The sequence below is a fragment of the Gymnodraco acuticeps genome, unplaced genomic scaffold (genome assembly GCF_902827175.1).
Source record: "Gymnodraco acuticeps unplaced genomic scaffold, fGymAcu1.1, whole genome shotgun sequence".
Taxonomy (NCBI): domain Eukaryota; kingdom Metazoa; phylum Chordata; class Actinopteri; order Perciformes; family Bathydraconidae; genus Gymnodraco; species Gymnodraco acuticeps.
In genome coordinates this window covers 25,466-45,365 of record NW_022992283.1, presented here as the reverse complement: position 1 = coordinate 45,365, position 19,900 = coordinate 25,466, and the positions used below count along the sequence as shown (strand labels likewise).

Sequence of the window (19,900 nt, the reverse complement as noted above, 5' to 3'; positions counted from 1 at the left end):
TAGATCAATGATTTAAAATGCCTCTTATAGCTTAAAAGTCACTTGGTAGCGTGTGAAGTTTGGTAGAATAGTGTACATTTAGCTCACAAAAATATTAACAAAATCTGTTCACTAAGACAATATGGCACCAACGTCAAACATTAACAGTCACTCTATAAAGTATTGTTGTTGAAAAGCCACAAATAAAATGTATGACATCAACGCTGACGGGGAAAAGCAGTGACCAGGTGCAAAAGTGTGTGTAATATATATAAATATGTTTCAGACTCACATGTCGTCTCTGCAGTCCGGAGGTTTCTTCAGTCGCTCTCCTTTGATCAGATACTCGTAGATCTCAGAGTTCTCCACGCCGGGGTACGGAGTCTGACCTCGAGTCATGATCTCCCACATCGCCACGCCAAACGCCCACTGACACACACAAATCAAAAATATATAATGATGCATTTCTATGTCATTCATAACTGAAAAGCATTAACAGAATAACTACATAGAAACGCAAAAAGAGACACTAAGTGAACTCAAATGACACACAATGAGCACGAAGAGAAACTAAAGGACTACTAAACTAAAATGAAATGACTAAAAATGGAAAGAAGAAACAAAACGACCAAAAAGAGAAACAATTATCGTAAAATGACAGTAAAATAAGTTGTCTGTGAATGTGTGCAATTGTGTGTGTGTGTGTATGAAAGTGTGTCAGTGTGTCAGTGTGTGTGTGTGTGTGTCAGTACCACGTCGCTCTGTGTGGTGTACACGTTGTCTGCGAGGCTCTCCAGAGCGATCCACTTCACAGGGAGTTTAGAGACTGAACCCTGTCTGTAGTAATCTCCACTGTAGATCTTCTTAGAGAGACCGAAGTCTGCCACACACACCGTCATGTTCTCATTCAGCCTGCAACACACACACACACACACACACACACACACACACACACACACACACACACACACACACACACACACACACACACACACACACACACACACACACACACACACACACACACACACACACACACACACACACACACACACACACACACACACACACACACACACACACACACACACACACACACACACACACACACACACACACACACACACACACACACACACACACACACACACACACAGGTGATTTCAATAAGAAAATACAAGCATGTTTCCGTCTGAGGAAGCGTGGACTGAAAACCTGACTGTCAATCATAAAGCCCCCATGTGATGTTCAGGTGTTTCTGTTTTAATATTTAGATTTGTTGCTGGTTGGTGGACTCTGTGAGCTGATTGGTGGACTATGTGAGCTGATTGGTGGACTCCGTGAGCTGATTGGTGGACTCCCTGAGCTGATTGGTGGACTCCCTGAGCTGATTGGTGGACTCCCTGAGCTTCTCTGAGCTGATTGGTGGACTCTCTGAGCTGATTGGTGGACTCCCTGAGCTTCTCTGAGCTGATTGGTGGACTCTCTGAGCTGATTGGTGGACTCTGTGAGCTGATTGGTGGACTCTGTGAGCTGATTGGTGGACTCCGTGAGCTGATTGGTGGACTCCCTGAGCTGATTGGTGGACTCCCTGAGCTTCTCTGAGCTGATTGGTGGACTCTCTGAGCTGATTGGTGGACTCTCTGAGCTGATTGGTGGACTCTCTGAGCTGATTGGTGGACTCCGTGAGCTGATTGGTGGACTCCGTGAGCTGATTGGTGGACTCCGTGAGCTGATTGGTGGACTCCGTGAGCTGATTGGTGGACTCACATGCAGTTCCTGGCGGCGAGGTCTCTGTGGATGATGCTCCGGCTGCTCAGGTACTCCATCCCCTGAGCGATGTCCAACATGAACTGCAGCAGCATCTGCAGAGTCAGATCCTGAAGGAGGGACACAAAGAGACGTCAGCACAGGTGGAAGAACATTTAATTATATCCCTAAAACTTCCCATCAGTCATCCATTTTAAACAATTTTCTCTTGTTTTTTTCTCATATAATAAAGTCTTTATTCATAAATCTTTAAATCAAATGTAAGCTGAAGGGAATACAATTGTGGATCCCATTCGTTGGTTTATAGCACATACATCTGTTAACAATCCACATATTGATATATTATTACCATTGTTAGGGAAATAATTGTCCTAGACTCCTAGATATGACGTGCATGACCAACCCTGACGTCTGTTATCTCCTTTAAGGAGATATGCTGCTTCAGCCATGATGTTGTTGTTCACATTCTATGACCGGGCAACCCTCGGTCACAGATGGTTTATTGTTGTGGGTACACTGGGACACTTCCTTCTCTGTGTTTGTGGACTCCAAGGTGTGAAATCTTCGAGGCCATAAGTGTCAGACGCAAGTAACTCAGTGTTCCCAACTGTTTAGGCTATCTTCTCAAATATGTTGATTACTCTCTGCGAAACCAGTTAGATGGGCTAACGAGAGAGAGGCGCTCCAGAATTGACGTGGCAACTCTACCGTGAAGTCAGAACCTCTGGCTCTTGGACTTGTGATGTGAATTCTGCGGCCGAAGCTCCAAATAAACCATCAGTGTTTGACATCAAAGCTCCTGCTCTTCCCGTGTCTCTTTCCTGAGTCGGTGACTCCCACTGCATTGCTACACAGAAGTTTCCCTTACAACCATGAGCAGTATTAAATTGAACTGTACAATATTTAATTTTACATCATGTTTGATCTTGTTCTATTTAAATGTACGTTGTCTACTAATTCCTGCATTTTTACTTGCACTATTTTATGTCTTTTTATGTTTTAAGTATATTGTATGCTGCACTGTTGAAGAACCTGTAACTATGTTCCTCTAAATGTTCTCTCTTACGAAAGGGTGTTCTCCGAGGCGGGACAGCAGCAGGAAGGTGTGCAGGTCTCCGTGCTTCATGAAGGGAAGAACCACCATCGGGATCGGCAGCCGCTGGCCGTGACGCCGGTGCAGGCTCACTCCTATTGGACGGGAAGGAGTGTCAATCAAACTGCACGGCCTAACCAAGGGTCATCTGATGTGTAGCTTAGCAGTGAAGTCATGTGATTGTGTTCCTTTATAGTCCAACATTAGCCACCTTTAGCTTGACTGTGTGTGTGTGTGTGTGTGTGTGTGTGTGTGTGTGTGTGTGTGTGTGTGTGTGTACCTATGAGTTGGATGACATTGGGATGGTGGAAGTCCTTCATGTAGGCCGCCTCCTTCAGACACTGCTCTATGTCACATGATGAAGTGATGTCAGCTGGAGGAGGAGGAGGACACACACACACACACACACACACATATTAAGATATATGTTTTTTTATTTATTTATGGAAAGCCAAACTGCACCTGCTGCTACATTAATAACCAAAGAAGAAGAAACGGCAGACTCACATTTCAGCACTTTGACCGCCACCTTTAAGACGGACGAGTCCTCGGACTTCAGGAAGGCCTGCCGCACCGAGCCGAACTCACCTGCACATCAACACACACACCTTTATTACACACACTTTAATATCAGTTTTTTATTGTTCAGTTGTCTCTCTTCTGTTTGGATTCTACTTCTAATATTTTCAGACTTTCAAACCATTTAAAAAAACATGTCTTAGTGTGTTAATTGATTTCAGTTTAACAGATACATTATATACAAATAGCAATTTTTAGTTTTACGAACAAGGGAGCGAAAGTGACAGAAAATGTATAAATAATTGACAGACGATAAAAACAAAGAAACACAAACAAAAAGGGTCAATAGGGTCAAAAGAGAGTCAAGTGTTAAAGAATTCAATGTGAAAAGATGTGTGTTAGAATATATGTGTGTGTGTGAAAAGGATATCTTGTGTGTGCATGGACGCGGGAAGGGGGGGTGCAGAGGGGGCTGCAGCACCCCCATCTGCGAGGCTCCACTAGCACCCCCAACTCTGACTGACTTCCCGCGTCCCTCTGTGTGCGTGTGTGTGTGTGTGTGTGTGTGTGTGTGTGTGTGTTACCTTTCCCCAGCATGTGTCCCAGTGTGAGCAGCCTCTCTGGGATCAGGACGTCCTGTAGTTTGTTCTTCAGGTCTTCGTTTATACCCAGACTGTCCACTGGAGGGAGACACACACACACATCCTTATTGTTATTCATCCATTGTGAGAGTTTCAGGAGTGTGATGAAGAGAGTGTGTGTGTGTGTGTGTGTGTGTGTGTGTGTGTGTGTGTGTGTGTGTGTGTGTGTGTGTGTGTGTGTGTGTGTGTGTGTGTGTGTGTGTGTGTGTGTGTGTGTGTGTGTGATGAAAACTGATGCAACTGGTACCAAAGATCCAGTTTTTTATTCCACACAAATGTATTTTCTGTTAAAACTTGCTGCGTATATTTCCCACAGTGTATCTCTCCCTCTAACAGTTGCGTGATAAGAATTCATGATTTTTGAAGCAGAAGTGAAATCGCTAGAGGTAAAAAGCTACCGTTAGGCAATACAAAAAAAACTGCAGCACTGTCTGATGTATTTTATATCCTAGGACATAGCGTTAAAATCTCCACAGACGATTGTCAATTCTTCTAAGACAAGGGAACAGGAAGTGGTCAAATGCTGACTCATTTCTGGGTATTGGACTCATTCCTGCACCCCTCTATGGTTTGTGATGCTAGTAATATAACCTACGGCCATAATGAATACTTATTTCTAATCAAACGTCAATTTTTTCTTTATTTTGTAAGTTCTCAACAGAAGCCGGCTCAGGTGACATCCCTTGAGAATATTTGTCAGACTTGACACTAATTGCTTTATTCTATACATGCAGACACACTGGGGGGAGTTCTCTTTATATATGTAGTGTTTCTGCTTCACTGATCACACTCAGAGTTACAGTAAGTGTTGTTGTTTTGTCAGAGGGACGATCTAATTGGCTGAGAGGCGGCAGGTAAATACAGGCCGGCTGAGTGCAGTCCATCAATACAGGTGTGTTTCCTGTAAACAGGCTGCTAAAGAACAGTCAGTCCTGATAGAGAGAAGACGCTCCGACTGCATGTTCACTCAAACTCTACTGCATGCTAAATATCTATTTATCAAATTGGGATCAATAAAGTACTTCTTATCTTATCTTGTTCTCCTTTATAGCTCTGACTTTAGGATTTACACCAAGTCTGTTGGAGTGGTTCTGATATTCAGAGAGCATGTAACCCAGAAAACAGAAGGGTGTTTTGTAGTTAGATCAACACACACTGTAAAGTGTATTTATCAGACTCACATGTGGAGTCCTGCAGCTCTGCACAGTTCCTGTTGAAGGAGCGAGCCGCGGTGAAAGAGACGGAGCTCTCCTGACCCGGAGGCTTGAAGGCCGAGCTGCAGACGGAGAGAGAGAGAGACACGTTAAGCATTTAGAGCTCAGTCTGAACATGAGATGTGTTTATAAAATAGGTAGAAAACACCAGTCAAAACCATAGGTCAAAACAAATGAAGTTTGGTTTCTTTCAATTTCCAACAACATTTTAAGCAAACTTTCAAAAATGTTTCAAAAAAAGACAAATGACTGGTTTGGAGAGAATAAACTCAGTTCTATAAAGTGTAGTTTCGTCAGAAGCTGGCAGCATAGGCAATGATTTACACATGGTTGTAATCTACTCTAAGCTATCTCTACGACGTACAAAGGGAGAAAGGTCTCCAGGACTTTTTAAAGGGGTTACAAGTTCTTAAACTCAGCTCATATTGGCCATGTTTCATGCAGTCTGGAGAAATTACGAATATACGTCTTACAGCGCAATATGTAACACAAGACCTTTGTGCAACTAAAGATGTTTTATTGATTTCACCCGTCTCCATAATAGGGGTCACTTGTGCAGTACTTCAAAGCTTAGTTATTTCCTAAAACAGCTGTGGTTTATACCAAACAAACTGATTGTTAGGGACTATTTTCAGCGGGAGAAGAACCCACATCATGTGCTCGAGTGAGTTTCTGGAGCAAGACTGTGGAGGTGGGTTTGAGGATACATCAGGCTTTGCTCCACACACACACGATATAAACATTGGTAGTATAAACACTCTGCTTGTTTGTATGTGAACATGAGGTGTTCTTTACCCGAACTGCGTCTCTTTCTCTCGGCGGTGAGCCACCACGGTGAGCAGCAGCCCGATGACGGTGGCCAGCAGCAGGCCGAGCAGCAGCCCCACCCACATGTGGCTCCGCTGGGGCAACACGTGCACTGAGGGGCCGACACATCACAACATCACACAACAACAAGGGGAACAGATGCATCGTCATCGATTGTTGGTCAACCTGTCAGACTTTCTGACTCACAGACCATAATAACCTGAGAGGCTGACCAACAGCATCCTCTGGGACCCAAAGCATGCTCTGACAGAGAATATGAACTGCTACCATCTGATGGAGATTCAATCAAGTCAGCCTGAAGCATCCTTTGTGCTCCAGTCAGTCGTCTCAGTAAACACAGAGCTGAGTCCAGATCAGATGCTCGCTGAAGGCTCTTTGAACAGGTTTCCTCTCACTGATCGAGTTGTTATGTTCGATGTTTGTTGTTTGTTGTTCATGTATTGTGTCTTGATGTTTGTCTGTTGATGTTACGCATGGAGCTGCTGTGAAGCAAGGAGCATCTCAGACTTGATCTCACCATTAAAGTATTATCGTATCGTATCGTATGTCAGGTGTGAAGTACTTGAGTGTGTTGTTGTCTACATGAGAAGTTATTGTTTACCTGAATGTGTTGTTTACCTGGGTGTGTTGTTGTTTACCTGAGGTGTGTTGCTTACCTGAGTGTGTTGTTGTTTACCTGAGGTGTGTTGTTTACCTGAGGTGTGTTGTTGTTTACCTGGGTGTGTTGTTTACCTGGGTGTGTTGTTGTCTACCTGAGATGTTATTATTTACCTGAGTGTGTTGTTGTTTACCTGAGTGTGTTGTTGTTTACCTGAGGTGTGTTGTTTACCTGAAGTGTGTTGTTTACCTGAAGTGTGTTGTTGTTTACCTGAGTGTGTTGTTGTTTTCCTGAGTGTGTTGTTGTTTTCCTGAGATGTTATTGTTTACCTGGGTGTGTTGTTTACCTGGGTGTGTTGTTTACCTGGGTGTGTTGTTGTCTACCTGAGATGTTATTGTTTACCTGAATGTGTTGTTTACCTGGGTGTGTTGTTGTCTACCTGAGATGTTATTGTTTACCTGAATGTGTTGTTTACCTGGGTGTGTTGTTGTCTACCTGAGATGTTATTGTTTACCTGAATGTGTTGTTTACCTGAGTGTGTTGTTGTTTACCTGAGTGTGTTGTTGTTTACCTGAGGTGTGTTGTTTACCTGAAGTGTGTTGTTGTTTACCTGAGGTGTGTTGTTTACCTGAAGTGTGTTGTTGTTTTCCTGAGTGTGTTGTTGTTTACCTGGGTGTGTTGTTTACCTGGGTGTGTTGTTGTCTACCTGAGATGTTATTGTTTACCTGAATGTGTTGTTTACCTGAGATGTTATTGTTTACCTGAATGTGTTGTTTACCTGAGTGTGTTGTTGTTTACCTGAGTGTGTTGTTGTTTACCTGAGGTGTGTTGTTTACCTGAGTGTGTTGTTGTCTACATGAGATGTTATTGTTTACCTGAATGTGTTGTTTACCTGGGTGTGTTGTTGTTTACCTGAGGTGTGTTGTTTACCTGAGGTGTGTTGTTTACCTGAGGTGTGTTGTTTACCTGAGGTGTGTTGTTGTTTTCCTGGGTGTGTTGTTTTCCTGGGTGTGTTGTTGTCTACCTGAGATGTTATTGTTTACCTGAGTGTGTTGTTGTTTACCTGGGTGTGTTGTTGTTTACCTGAGGTGTGTTGTTTACCTGAAGTGTGTTGTTGTTTACCTGAGTGTGTTGTTGTTTACCTGAGTGTGTTGTTGTTTTCCTGAGATGTTATTGTTTACCTGGGTGTGTTGTTTACCTGGGTGTGTTGTTTACCTGAGATGTTATTGTTTACCTGAATGTGTTGTTTACCTGGGTGTGTTGTTGTCTACCTGAGATGTTATTGTTTACCTGCATGTGTTGTTTACCTGAGTGTGTTGTTGTTTACCTGAGGTGTGTTGTTTACCTGAAGTGTGTTGTTGTTTACCTGAGTGTGTTGTTGTTTTCCTGAGTGTGTTGTTGTTTCCCTGAGTGTGTTGTTGTTTACCTGGGTGTGTTGTTTACCTGGGTGTGTTGTCTACCTGAGATGTTATTGTTTACCTGAATGTGTTGTTTACCTGAGTGTGTTGTTGTTTACCTGAGGTGTGTTGTTTACCTGAGTGTGTTGTTGTTTACCTGAGTGTGTTGTTGTTTACCTGAGGTGTGTTGTTTACCTGAGTGTGTTGTTGTTTACCTGAGGCGGGCAGCACCAGCACCGGGGGGCTCCAGGGTCCGCAGCCCACCGCCGTGCAGGCCGACACCTGGAAGGAGGCGTTGAAGAAACGACCTCCACCTGAGAGCAGAGCCGAGTTCTCCTTAAACAGCAGAGGCTCCTGCAGAAGAGCATCCGGTCAGAAAACCTCTGCTCGTCCCACAGAGGGGATGTTTGCATAGTTACAGCAGAAAACAACCATAACATTCAACTGTTGCAACTTCAAAAACAACAACTATTTATCTAATATATCATATTCCAAAAACTTGTATATAGACTCTCTTTGCACTATTTCGATTCTATGTTATTTGTATTTACTTGCACTATGTTATCGGTGTTATTGCTCTGTTGGAGGAGCCTGTGACCTCAGATATGTAGCTCTGCACACATGCCAATAAAAGACTTGAATCTTGAAAACAAAGAGCCAAAGACAGCTTAATGTTAACTAGGAAGCATGCATATTAAACAAAGATCAAAAATGCATGTCATGTGATGAGATACTGAAAACACAGATTTAGTTTTCATTTTGCCAGTATTTCTTTTTTTTTACGAATAACACGTTTATTAAAATGTATCAAATGTATTTTTCCTTATTTTTGTAATTAAATATAATATGACAAATGTTGTGATTATTTATTTGATTTCAAACCTTTATTTATGCAGGTGGATCAGATCATTGATCTCTTTTTCAAGGGTGACCTGCTGATAAGTTAAGTGGTGAACATCAGTTTAAAATAAATGAAGTAAAAGTGCAGGCGTTGATCAAAAATGCTCATTAAGATTCGTAGGCAAGTCAGGCAAGTCACACACACACACACACACACACACACACACACACACACACACACACACACACACACACACACACACACACACACACACACACACACACACACACACACACACACACACACACACACACACACACACACACACACACACACACACACACACACACACACACACACACACACACACACACACACACACCACACACACACACACACACACACACACACACACACACACACACACACACACACCCACACACACACACAAAAGTAGAAAATATATTTTAAACAAAGTCAAGTCAGTGTTCTCTTAATAAAGTTTTAGTTGACTACAAGTATAGACATTTTTGTTATATACCTTTTTTGTTTTTAAACCCTACCGTTAAAATATTTTAGTATTTTTTTAGTCAATGAAAAATTGTTTTATTTATGCTGCTGTAGTCCTCATGCTTATTTTTAATTAGAATTAATAAACAGTATAAATCCTGTTTTTAAACATTATTGCGTCTCTCCTTATAGAATAGAGAATTTGGTACGTATTTTAAACTAAATTAAAGTATGTTTTTTGCCCTTCCAAGACTCCAGGCTTGTATTGGTCATGTGTGCAGAGCTACAGCGTATACATGTCAATGGAAATCTGAGGTCACAGGCTCCTCCAACAGAGCAACACAATAAAACAGATAATAGTGCAAGTAAAAACAGATCAAATAGAATAGAAATAGTGCAAAGAAAGTATATATACAAGTAAATGGAATATGATATGAGATAAATAATGTGTATGTCCTGTGTAAATGTAATGGATGTGCTGACAGACCTGAGACCTGCAGCTTGTAGGCGATCAGTTTCAAAAACAGCCCTACCCTTAAAATATGTTTTGTCAATGAAAAGTCCTTATTTAATTTCATTAATAAACAGTAAACCTTGTTTTTAAACATTATTGCGTCCCCCCTTATAGAATAGAGAATCTGGTACGTGTGTTTTTTAACTGAATGAAAGTCTTGTTTTTTACCATTAACCGTCCCTGCTTCCGGTATAAATGTAATGGAAGCTCTGAGAGACCCCCCACCTGAGGCTCCCCTCCTCTGGTCCACTGCAGCTTGTATGCGATCAGACGTCCCTGCAGCTGCTCCTCCTGCAGCGCCGCCCAGCTGAGAGCCAGCTGCTGCTCCGACAGCTCGAACGTCAGGTTCCTGGGGGCCGCCGACGGCACTGAGGGCGGGATGATATATCATTATTATCAGATAGATTACAGTGATTATCATGAAGCGTGCTCTGCAGGGTCTGAATGCTCACTGATGACCAACAGCATCAGAGTCTGAGAGTCCTCACAGTTTGGGGAAAACACAATCTGAGAAACACCTTCCAACTTGGTTTTAAAGACTGAACTAACTAAATGAACGTTTCTTTGTACGGAGCAATTTTCTGAATGAATGTAATCTATATATAATGTAATATGTAAACATAGTGACAAATGCTGTCAATAACCCAGAGCACAACACCTTCAAAAAACTGTCCAGACCTCTAAATTACTAAACAGTTATTAACATTCAAACAGTCAAATAGTAAAAGCAACAAATCTGAAGGTATTAAAACACCTTCCAACTTGGTTTTAAAGACTGAACTAACTAAATGAACGTTTCTTTGTACCGACCAATGTTCTGGATTAATGTAATCTATATATTTAATCTTTTTGTACAAATAGTGAGAAATGCTGTCACAATAACCCAGAACCTTCAAAATGTTAGTTTTCTTCCCAAAAACTGTCCATACCTGAAACTAAATACTGATACATAACAGTTATTAGGCGCATTCACACTGCGGTACTTTTCCCACAAAGGTTCATGTGAACTTAGTTCATGAGAACTCTTTAGTTCGCATGAACTAAGTACAGATCGCGTTCACACTGGAAAAAGTCCCTGGGGGAGGATTAGGCAAATGAAGCCGCTGACGTCACTTCTTCTTCTTCTGCTTTGGGTTTACTGGCAGGCCGCAAACCACTTCACGGCGTATACTGCCGCCCAAAGTCCCCGGCCGGAAGTCCCCGGAGTTGGGGACTGGCTTCAGTAGAAGCTGCTGGGACTCCCAGCAGCTTCTACTGGCGAGGTCAGGTCTACTGGCGAGGCTGCACACACGACGCTCCGCTTCCGCAACGTTTTGAAACGCGCCTGGTGGGTTAGGACGCAGGAGGAGGTCGCGGCGCAGCGCGGCACAGCCGCAGCGCAGACGCTTCCGGTGGGATCAGGGGGTAAGGGTATTTTCTAGATTTTTAGATTTCTCCTTAAATCACCTTTTAAAAATGTACTTGTTAACACAGCACCCCATGTGTTACATATCAAAATGTTCAGGACAATCTCTGGTCTTGCTAGAAATGCAAGTCACTCACCTTAAAGCACAGTGTGATTAGTTGATTAGATCTAAAGCTGCACATTTGACATCCGATTTAGGAAATCTTCAATCATATTTCTACTCCTAATAATCGAAAAGATGATTAAATACGAAAAATATGTGCACTTCCACGCAGATCTGTGGGCGCTGACTCCAGAGGGTTTACAGTAAAAGCAACAAATCTGAAAAAAAACATTAAAATAGTTTCCAATTAATTTCCCCTCCATCCACTAATTGATTAATGGACTTGGGACATTTAAACTTAAGTACAGTACTTGAGTAAATGGACTTAGTTACTTTCCGCCCCTGGTGATCTGAGGTCAGTGTGTGTCTCTCTGCAGCCTGCAGGGGGCGCTGCAGAGAGACAGCCTGCAGAGAGGCCTTTCATATGGATTTAGGCCACACACAAAAGCTGATTGTACAGGAGAGGACTGGAATCTACTGGAAACCATCCAGCTGGACCTCACACACACACACACACACACAAACACACACACACAAACACACACATTCACACACACACAAACAAATACACAACACAAACAACAAGCCCGCTCTCAGCGACCAACTGCTAAAGCTCAGAGAAAACAGGAAACCAGCCGACAGCAGAATCTCTCTGCCACATTCCTATAAGAGGTGTCATGCTTTCTGTTTGATTCAGTTAATGTATATGTTAACAACTTGTAGGTGTTTGGAGGTCACACAGAGATGCTAACAAACCAGAAAAGAGATGCAAAAAGAGACAAAACTAAAACTAGTGGCTTCAAAACCTTCCACACGAGACACAAAATAGCTACTGTTGTTGACGTTGATGTAAAACCACCAAAAATGGGAACAAAACGGCAACTAGGAGATGCAAAGTATACTAAAAGAGACCCTTAAACGTACAATCTTTGAGCAGATTTAAATCCAAACATTGTTTTACTTTGAAGAGGACATATTCTGCTCACTTTCAGGTTCATATCAGTATTTGGTGTCTCCACTGTGTCATGTTTACAATATGTAATGTTCAAAAAGGTCTTCATGTTCTCATGCTGCCTGTGCTGTAATGTGATTGGTCAACACCTCCTGGAGTAAACAAAGGAGTCCTATGGAGGTGTTTCAGGCAGGGAGGCGGGAATGTGTGGGAAATAATCTCCCCCTGGAGGGAACACAGGGATTTTAGTCTTTGCAGACCATTTACATGCACTAAATACTACACTACAGGAAAGGGAAAACCCCCAAAGCAGAACAGGGCCCCTTTAAAGCGGTTAGTAGTATTAGAAAAGATGCTTCCTAACATCTCTCACCTGACTCCGGGGTCTGGAAGTGGATCCAGGGGCAGAAAGGCGACACCCCCACCTCGTTCAGACAGGAGAGCCTCACGCTGTAGTTCTGATGGCTCCTCAGAGCCGAGAGGACGTGCAGGTGAGGAGGAACCTGGACCTCCTGCTGGGGGAGATCCCACCTCCTCACCGAGCGCCTGGACAGCTGGGGGGAGGGGGAGGAGGGTAGCGACATATTAGTGTTTGATTAGCCTTCTGTGTGTGTGTGCGTGCGTGCGTGTGTGTGTGTAATTAATCATCTAGACCTGACAGGAAGGAAGGACTGAACTACCAATAAGAGTTGACAAAGAGTTTAATCTAGAGACTTGTGATATTCTAATTCGTTTTTAAGTGTGTGTGTGTGTGTGTGTGTGTGTGTGTGTGTGTGTGTGTGTTACCTGGACGACGCAGGTTGTCAGCTCAGAGTGTCCATTGAATCCCGGTTTCCATGCCAACGTGACGTTGTTGTCCTCCATCCTGAGGACCTGCAGTCCAGAGGGCGCCGCCGGCAACACTGAGAGAAAGAGACTCATCAGCCAATCACAGCTCAGATACAGAGAACATGTGACAACAGGTGTGTCAGTGATTCTGTTTACATTGCATACTAATATTCCACTATTAGTCAAATATATGACATATTCTGAGTGTGATAAGGGTCAAGTAAACAGAACGTTTTGTTTGGTTATTCTTCCAATATTTACTTTATTGGATTTGTAGCACAAAGGCTGATTAATGTGCTTTAATGTGAAGTAATTGTACTTCATATCAGTATTTAGTGTGCCTACTTTAAAGAGTCCTCTCCTGCTGATGCTCAGCTGTATATCAGTATGTAGTGTCTCTACTTTAAAGAGTCCTCTCCTGATGATGTTCAGGTGTATATCAGTATGTAGTGTCTCTACTTTAAAGAGTCCTCTCCTGCTGATAATCAGGTGTATATCAGTATGTAGTGTATCTACTTTAAAGAGTCCTCTCCTGCTGATGTTCAGGTGTATATCAGTATGTAGTGTCTCTACTTTAAAGAGTCCTCTCCTGCTGATGTTCAGGTGTATATCAGTATGTAGTGTCTCTACTTTAAAGAGTCCTCTCCTGCTGATGATCAGGTGTATATCAGTATGTAGTGTCTCTACTTTAAAGAGTCCTCTCCTGCTGAGGTTCAGGTGTATATCAGTATGTAGTGTCTCTACTTTAAAGAGTCCTCTCCTGCTGATGTTCAGGTGTATATCAGTATGGTAGTGTCTCTACTTTAAAGAGTCCTCTCCTGCTGATGTTCAGGTGTATATCAGTAATGTAGTGTCTCTACTTTAAAGAGTCCTCTCCTGCTGATGTTCAGGTGTATATCAGTATGTAGTGTCTCTACTTTAAAGAGTCCTCTCCTGCTGAGGTTCAGGTGTATATCAGTATGTAGTGTCTCTACTTTAAAGAGTCCTCTCCTGCTGATGTTCAGGTGTATATCAGTATGTAGTGTCTCTACTTTAAAGAGTCCTCTCCTGCTGATGCTCAGCTGTATATCAGTATGTAGTGTCTCTACTTTAAAGAGTTCTCTCCTGCTGATGTTCAGGTGTATATCAGTATGTAGTGTCTCTACTTTAAAGAGTCCTCTCCTGCTGATGCTCAGCTGTATATCAGTATGTAGTGTCTCTACTTTAAAGAGTTCTCTCCTGCTGATGTTCAGGTGTATATCAGTATGTAGTGTCTCTACTTTAAAGAGTCCTCTCCTGCTGATGCTCAGCTGTATATCAGTATGTAGTGTCTCTACTTTAAAGAGTCCTCTCCTACTGATGTTCAGGTGTATATCAGTATGTAGTGTCTCTACTTTAAAGAGTTCTCTCCTGCTAATGTTCAGGTGTATATCAGTATGTAGTGTCTCTACTTTAAAGAGTCCTGTCCTGCTGATGCTCAGCTGTATATCAGTATGTAGTGCAGTGACCACCAACTGGCGGCCCGCGGGCCACATCCGGCCCGCCAGACATTCTCATCCGGCCCGCACGACGGGGGTGACTGTGGCGTTGGCGGAGCAGTAACCACTGTGTGCAGTATCGGAGTCCAACAGAGAGGCAGCAGCTGCGGGACAGTAGACTGCGTACTGCGAAACCTTCCCTGCCTTGAAGAAGAAGTGATCCTTCGTTGTGAAGGGTTGTGTTTTGTGCGCTCCGCACCACAGCAGTAGCCCCGCTGCGACAGAGTCCAACAAAGAGGCAGGAGCTGCGGGACACTGCTGGTGATGACATTGTTGTCATCTGCTGATACTGTGGCGCCTGCTTCGATGAAAATAACTTTCTAATATCCATAACTTTATAGGCTATTAGCTTAAAACTCTTCAGGCACTAGGAAGGATCACTTCTTCTTCAGGGCAGGGAAGGCTACGCAGTACGCAGGCTAATGTCCCGCAGCGGCTGCCTCTCTGGTGGACTCCGGTACTGCACATTACTCCCGAGACATTTTCAACAAAAAAAAAATCTTTTTGAATTTTTTTTTTTTTTTAAGTGAAACATCCGGGGCTTTTCAGAAATCATCCGGGGCTTGAGCCCAAGTAGCCACCCCCTAGCGCCGCCACTGGTGTGCACACTGCACAGCGCTGCAGCATGTCTGTGAGCGAGAGAGAGATGCAGCGTGTCTGAGGCCCCGCCCCCGCACGCAGATGAGAGAGAGATCTCTTTTTAAATATATTGAAAGTTAGAAACGGAGATGGTTCGATCAAATGTGCAAGATAACGTTTATGTAGCATTTCTTTATTGTCGAAATGATGACATTTATAACGGGATCAAATCAAAGTGAATGGCCTGCTGCTGCTGAATGCATGGGTCAAGTGACTGGAAAACGTTTTAAAAGTTATAACATCGTTTCAGATAATAAATAATAATGATAATTCATTCTATTTAGGGGCGCCTTTCAAAGCACCAAGGACACCTTACAATTCATAACATATTCTAAGGAAAGGTTTTAAGACAGTACAAAGAATGCAGTCCGGGTGATGTGTTTTATGTGGGGTGCAGATGAGAGAGCTGTCCAGAATGACACCAAGATGTTGTGTTTGAGTTCTTGATAAGCCATTAAAACAGTAAAACAAGTGTCTCCTGTTCACCAAAACATACCCATCTGTTATGGAAAAAGACAGTATTCTAAAAGTAATCTGAATACGTTTTTTAAGACACGTAACTGTAACTGTATTCTGATTACTTTCAGAGCATGTATTCTGTATTCAGTAACTGATTACATTTACAAAGTAACCCTGCCTAGAAGTCTGCTAAGCTTTATGCGGGGTGTGTGTGTGTGTCCCGGTCAACAACTTCAAAATGTTGGGCTATATAAAAATCGCTGGCCCGCGATAGTGTCTATTGGATACATTTTGGCCCTTGGACAAATGTAGTTGGTGATCCCTGATGTAGTGTCTCTACTTTAAAGAGTCCTCTCCTGATGTTCAGGTGTATATCAGTATGTAGTGTCTCCATGCTTTAATGTTCAAAAAGCTCTTTATTGTTCTCATACTGCCTGTGCTGCAGCACCTCTTTTCACCCTCCGTCTGAAACCAGAGCCCAGTTTGCTCTGATTGGTTAGCTGGCCGGCTCTGTTGTGATTGGTCAACCACTTAGAGATGTCCCGCCCCTTAGCCTATCACGTACAATGTGTTGGAGCGCTAGCCAATAGAAGCGCAAGTGTTCAGGAAGTAAACAAAGGAGTCCTCCCACAGAAAACCGAGCAATCATAGAGGAAAACAAAACAACCACTACAGGTAGAGAGAACATCTGTTTTAAAGCTCACCTTTAGAGTTATACAAGATCATGTTATATCGATGTTTCTGTAAACAGTGTTCTCACCTTTAATGTGAACGGTTCCGGTTCTGGAGACGGAGATTCCTCTGGTGTTCTTCGCTTCACAGTAAAACTTCACACTGTTGTTCATGCCTATAAAATCAGACCACAATCATTTCAATATTCATTTCAATACATGCGCTACCTGTCCGTCCCTTCTGTATTGGAAGTGCAATATCAGTTACAAAGTGTGCAGCCATACATTTGAATGCTTTTACTTTGGGGTTATTACTTTACATCTCCTTAGTTTTTAACGTTATGTCTGTTCTTTACTACCTGGCGTTTATATCCTTGACCCGTTCCACGTTCATTCATATTCTGTACGAGGCGCTGCTCCATTTGACGCTCACTGATGATCAATACCTGAGATCACTTTAACTCAGAGGTGAATTATTATCCTTTAAGATTCCTGGAATACAACACGCCTCACTGAGCGGAAACGTGTGTGTGTGTGTGTGTGTGTGTGTGTGTGTGTGTGTGTGTGTGTGTGTGTGTGTGTGTGTTTCCAGTAACCGCCTGTATGTGAGAGGATCCTCCAAACGGCAGCAGACGAGCTGATGTTCTTCTATTTATAGAAAATCAATATTGTGGAGCGTGTGTGTGTGTGTGTGTGTGTGTGTGTGTGTGTGTGTGTGTTCATGCTGCACATTAGATTAATAATCTTATAATTGTATTTAGAGAAATTACATGGCATTGCAGAGACCCATCAAAACCAGAAGTGTCAAAATCCAAGCTGCAGATATGAAACACTGGATCCTACATTTCCCATAATGCACCTTGGTAGAACACACACACACACACACACACACACACACACACACACACACACACACACACACACACACACACACACACACACACACACACACACACACACACACACACACACACACACACACACACACACACACACACACACACACACCAACACACACACACACACACACACACACACACACACACCACACACACACACACACACACACACACACACACACACACACACACACACACACACACACACACACACACACACACACACACAACACACACACACACACACACACACACACACACACACACTACCCTTGCAGGCTCTTATTTTGGTAGTTTTCGTCCTTACTTCCTGTCAGTTTAGATGGTGATGTCGGAGAGTGAAATGCATCATTGTTAAACTCAATTTGTAGACACACTCCAAGGTAGATGAAGCACAATCTTTAAAGGTGCATGGTGTAAATACAGCACTCGTTTCAGTTGAACTCTTATTTATGTTTCTTCTTTGTTGTACTTTATTGTATACGGCCAGTTCTTTTTTACGTCATTAATTAAATATTTTGCTAATTTAATGGGCTTACTCCGCATATTAGAGCTAAGAGCTGCTCAGCAAGTAGAGAGAGAGACATTGGAAAATACAGTGTGTAAAGTCCACACACACACACACACCATGTATACATGACTTCAGGGGACATTACATTGACTTACATGAATTTCTTGGAGACTTATCCTAACCATAACCATAACCAACACATGCCTAACCCTAACCAAGTCTTCACCCTAAAATTAATGATTCCCCCCATGGGGACCTCCAATTTGTCCCCATAAGCCAGTCCCCACACGTGACACACATCAGCAATCACCAGTTGTTGGTCTCAAGGTTGAATATATTCAACATATGGCTCAAACTTGACTGTAATCTCCTCTTGTTCTCCTCTCTTCAGGTAAAAAACAACAAAACCATCATTTTTCTCCAAGTCTTCAACTCAACGAGGATGACATAATGGTTTAGAAAAGTCACATAATAACGACTCTGTAACGCTGATGTCAGCTCCACCCGTCAGGACTGACCTTTGGGTTAAATCCAGCACTCCCATGCATCTGACTCACACACCTCCACAAGCTGTGTGTGTGTCAGAGAGTGAGTGAGTGAGTGTGTTCATAACTACTGCATAATGAGGAAATATCCCATTCTCTAAAGACTGTGAGTGATGGGAGGCTGAAGCCGGATTGTATTCAGGTCTTTGAGTAAGTTATGGATCAGAGAGGGAATATTTAACACTGATCAGGTTTCACGTAGTCACTTCTATCAGCTTATTTTAATTTTACCAGGATAGGACCACAACATAATTTGCCCTAATTATTGCTATTATTACTTCTTGTAAGTTGTTTTGGATCCTACATTTCCCACAATGCACCTTGTTAGAGTCATACATTAGGGCGTCACTGCCTAGTAAAGATAGAATTGGAGGAATGAAACCCTCTTTATTCGTCACACATGCAGAGCACACTGCTTTCGACCCATCCTATTACTAGGAGCAGTGGGCAGCTATTGCACCTGTGCTCAAGGGCACCACGGCAGGGCCCAGGAGGTGAACTGGGACCTCTCCAAGTAGCAGTCCACATTCAGGTCTGTTTGGGGACTTGAACCGGCGACCCTACGGCTCACAGTCCAAGCCCCTACTGACTCAGCCACTGCCACAGTCACATGTTTTAAAAACACTTTAAATCAGGAGTGTTTCTGACCTGGTACATGGAGGATAGAGGGTGAGGGTCTGGGCTCTCCCTCCTGCTCCCCCCCCAGCCACCACAACACCTCCACCGGCTCGGGGGGGCCCACCGCGTCACAGGTGAGGTTGAAGGGAACGTTTGGGAACGTCGCCACGTCCTGCGGCTCCTGGACGAAGTGAGGAACACCTGGAGGGGGCGGGAAGAAGATCAGACTGAGGAATAATCATGGCGATGTGTTCAGGGTCACGGCACAGCGAATGAAAACACACACACACACTTGCAGGTTTAAAACAGAAGCAGGATAATAGGAGACTTCAAATGCTGTAATTAGACACACAGGTGGTGCGTTCAGGGTCCTCACCTTCCACTGTGATCCAGGCGTGTTCAGAGGAGAACGTCAGGTCGTTGGACTCGACTTCACACCAGTACTGACCCGCATCCTGCTGCTGCACCGACTTCACACTGTGGACAAAGAAAGACACAAATAAATAGGAAGCATTAGATCTTCAACCAGACCAGAGACATGTTAAAGGTCACCTATCATGCTATTTGTAGGCAATAGCATAGGTCTCAGATATATACAAATATATACAAAACATGTCTATGAAGTGTTTTGCTCAAAATACCAAACAGATCTCCCATTCTAGCCATGCCTCATATCCCTCTATTTCACTTCCTGTTTCAAAAGTGCTGATTTGGGGGATAAAGCTTTAAAATAAAAAAGGAGGGGTCTGAGCTCATGTGGGACCCGGCAGCTACTGTCTAAACTAAATGCTGCCGTGATGAAACGCCATATCATGGATTATCAAGGATTCTCTCTGAAACAGTTTGGAG

The 19,900-nt window shown here is 43.1% G+C and overlaps 1 protein-coding gene across 3 annotated transcripts in view; it reads right to left on the bottom strand.

The window, feature by feature from the left end:
* tyro3 (TYRO3 protein tyrosine kinase) overlaps positions 1 to 19,900 on the bottom strand; it is a 38,396-nt gene that overhangs the window by 4,272 nt on the left and 14,224 nt on the right. For 2 of the 3 annotated variants that reach the window (XM_034207427.1, XM_034207429.1), the window contains 16 exons: positions 19,428 to 19,528; positions 19,082 to 19,252; positions 16,568 to 16,654; positions 13,151 to 13,266; positions 12,738 to 12,918; positions 10,073 to 10,272; positions 8,255 to 8,393; positions 6,012 to 6,135; positions 5,184 to 5,278; positions 3,946 to 4,041; positions 3,350 to 3,430; positions 3,123 to 3,215; positions 2,816 to 2,937; positions 1,750 to 1,859; positions 732 to 891; positions 272 to 408 (listed from right to left, as the gene is read on the bottom strand). In XM_034207427.1, the coding sequence (XP_034063318.1) occupies positions 272 to 408; positions 732 to 891; positions 1,750 to 1,859; positions 2,816 to 2,937; positions 3,123 to 3,215; positions 3,350 to 3,430; positions 3,946 to 4,041; positions 5,184 to 5,278; positions 6,012 to 6,135; positions 8,255 to 8,393; positions 10,073 to 10,272; positions 12,738 to 12,918; positions 13,151 to 13,266; positions 16,568 to 16,654; positions 19,082 to 19,252; positions 19,428 to 19,528 (2,013 nt within the window). The remainder of the gene's footprint in view (positions 1 to 271; positions 409 to 731; positions 892 to 1,749; positions 1,860 to 2,815; positions 2,938 to 3,122; positions 3,216 to 3,349; positions 3,431 to 3,945; positions 4,042 to 5,183; positions 5,279 to 6,011; positions 6,136 to 8,254; positions 8,394 to 10,072; positions 10,273 to 12,737; positions 12,919 to 13,150; positions 13,267 to 16,567; positions 16,655 to 19,081; positions 19,253 to 19,427; positions 19,529 to 19,900) is intronic. The other variant, XM_034207428.1, reaches the window with a different exon arrangement.